We start from the raw sequence: 1,730 nt of genomic DNA on the forward strand, positions 1-1,730 counted from the left end.
TGAGCTGGGCCCTCCCACATCACTCATCAAGAAGATGCCCCTCAGACATGGCCACAGGCCAGTCCAATAGAGGCAATTTCCCAACTGAGGTTCCCTCAACCCAGATGTGTCAAGTTGACACTAAAGCTATCCAGCACAATTGGGTTTTGCCAAATGAAGCAGCATTTCTGAGGTTACTAAGCTTTCCTTTGAGGAGGTGTCCCGGGGCAGTGGAAAAGTGATGCTTTGTGTGGATGTATGTTGTTGGCCTTGCCACATGGCAGGTCTTCCCAGTGAGCCTTGAGCAGAAACTCTTGGAGAGTAGGTAGGATATAAAATAGCAGTTCAAGCCATTTGCTTATTCTAAGTGTGTTCAGAGTTACCCAAGCCTTTGGCTCAGCCTTATTTTTCACTTGCTGCATTCCATTAGTAGAGAGAAAGCTAAATGTGGTGGGTAGCTTATAGCATTTGGGAAAATTTCCCCAGATGAGATTGGGACTTCCATAATAAAAAAATTTTTTTTCTTTTGAGGCAAGGTCTTACTATGCAGCCATGGCTGGCCTGATCTGGATGGAATTTGATCTGTAGACCAGACTGGCCTCCAACTTGTAACGATCCTCCTATCCCTGTTTCCTCAGTGCCAGGATTTCAGGTGTGAGCCACATGCCTGGAGTCCAACCTTGGTAGTTGAATCTAGACTGATTCTGGAGTAATCACTGCTTTTCCCTTCTTGACTATATAGCCTTTCAGCAATGGATTGGTGACTGTGATGGTTCCCCAGCTGCGGAGGGAAAACAGCCTGCTCCTGTGGAATGTCTTTGACTTGAACACCCCGGTCCACACCTTTGTGGGACACGATGATGTGGTACTGGAGTTCCAGTGGAGGAGACAGAAGGAAGGTGAGTGGGGCAGAAAATGACTGCTTGATTTCCTTCTGGGTTCTGATCGACAGCTGTGCCAGTCACATGCTTAGTGGCTGGCTCTGGGACCCGGGGGTCGGGGGGTGTTTGATGATACATTCGTAAGGGAGGTATGTGGCTGCTCTCCTCTCCAGTTTCATTCTTCTCTTTTTAAGCCTATGGAGTCTGATTTGTGTCCCCAAATGTCTTTTATGGGTCCATTCACTGGGCTCAGCAAGAGTCCCATCCCTGTAAGACATTGTTTCTCCCCCTCCTACTAGCCACCAGTTGCCAAAGGTATTCTTGATTTCCTTTGTAGTTTCCCCTGCTTGGAAGAGATCTGCTACAGTAAGAGCTGGGAGGGATCATTTCTAGGACCAAAGACTCTAGGATGTTCCACATTCAAACCTCAATAATAACAATTTCTCTTTCCTTTCCTTTGTTTGTTTTTCTTCCTCCCTCCCTCCCTTCCTCCCTCTCTCCATCCCTCCCTCCCCTCCCCTCCCCTTCCTTTCCCTTCTCTTCCTTTCCCTCCTTCCCTTCCTTCTTTCCCTTCCTTCCTTTCTTATTCCTTCTTCCCTCCCCCCTGCCTTTCTGTATATTTAGTGTTGCTGGAGATCAAACCAGGACCTGTACATGCTACTTAAGGGCCTCCTACCAAGCTACATTCCTACCTCTCTCTACCAATTTATGAATTCCTAAAAATAGTTTAGATTTGCCCAGTTTTGAATCTTTTATAAATTTAATTATCCTGTGTGTATTCTTAAGTTTGACCTCCTTCCCAACCTAGTTGCTCTGGTGTATATATTTCTTTCTTTCTTTCTTTCTTTCTTTCTTTCTTTCTTTCTTTCT

The 1,730-nt window shown here is 45.9% G+C and overlaps 1 protein-coding gene across 3 annotated transcripts in view; it reads left to right on the forward strand.

The window, feature by feature from the left end:
• Positions 1-1,730, forward strand: part of Wdr59 (WD repeat domain 59) — a gene marked incomplete in the record, with an annotated part of 99,588 nt that overhangs the window by 56,895 nt on the left and 40,963 nt on the right. For all 3 annotated transcript variants that reach the window (XM_017795573.2, XM_029558591.1, XM_029558592.1), the window contains 1 exon segment: positions 722-878. In XM_017795573.2, the coding sequence (XP_017651062.1) occupies positions 722-878 (157 nt within the window).

Source organism: Nannospalax galili, unplaced genomic scaffold (assembly GCF_000622305.1).
Source record: "Nannospalax galili isolate Female #2095 unplaced genomic scaffold, S.galili_v1.0 scaffold568, whole genome shotgun sequence".
Classification (NCBI taxonomy): Eukaryota; Metazoa; Chordata; class Mammalia; order Rodentia; family Spalacidae; genus Nannospalax; species Nannospalax galili.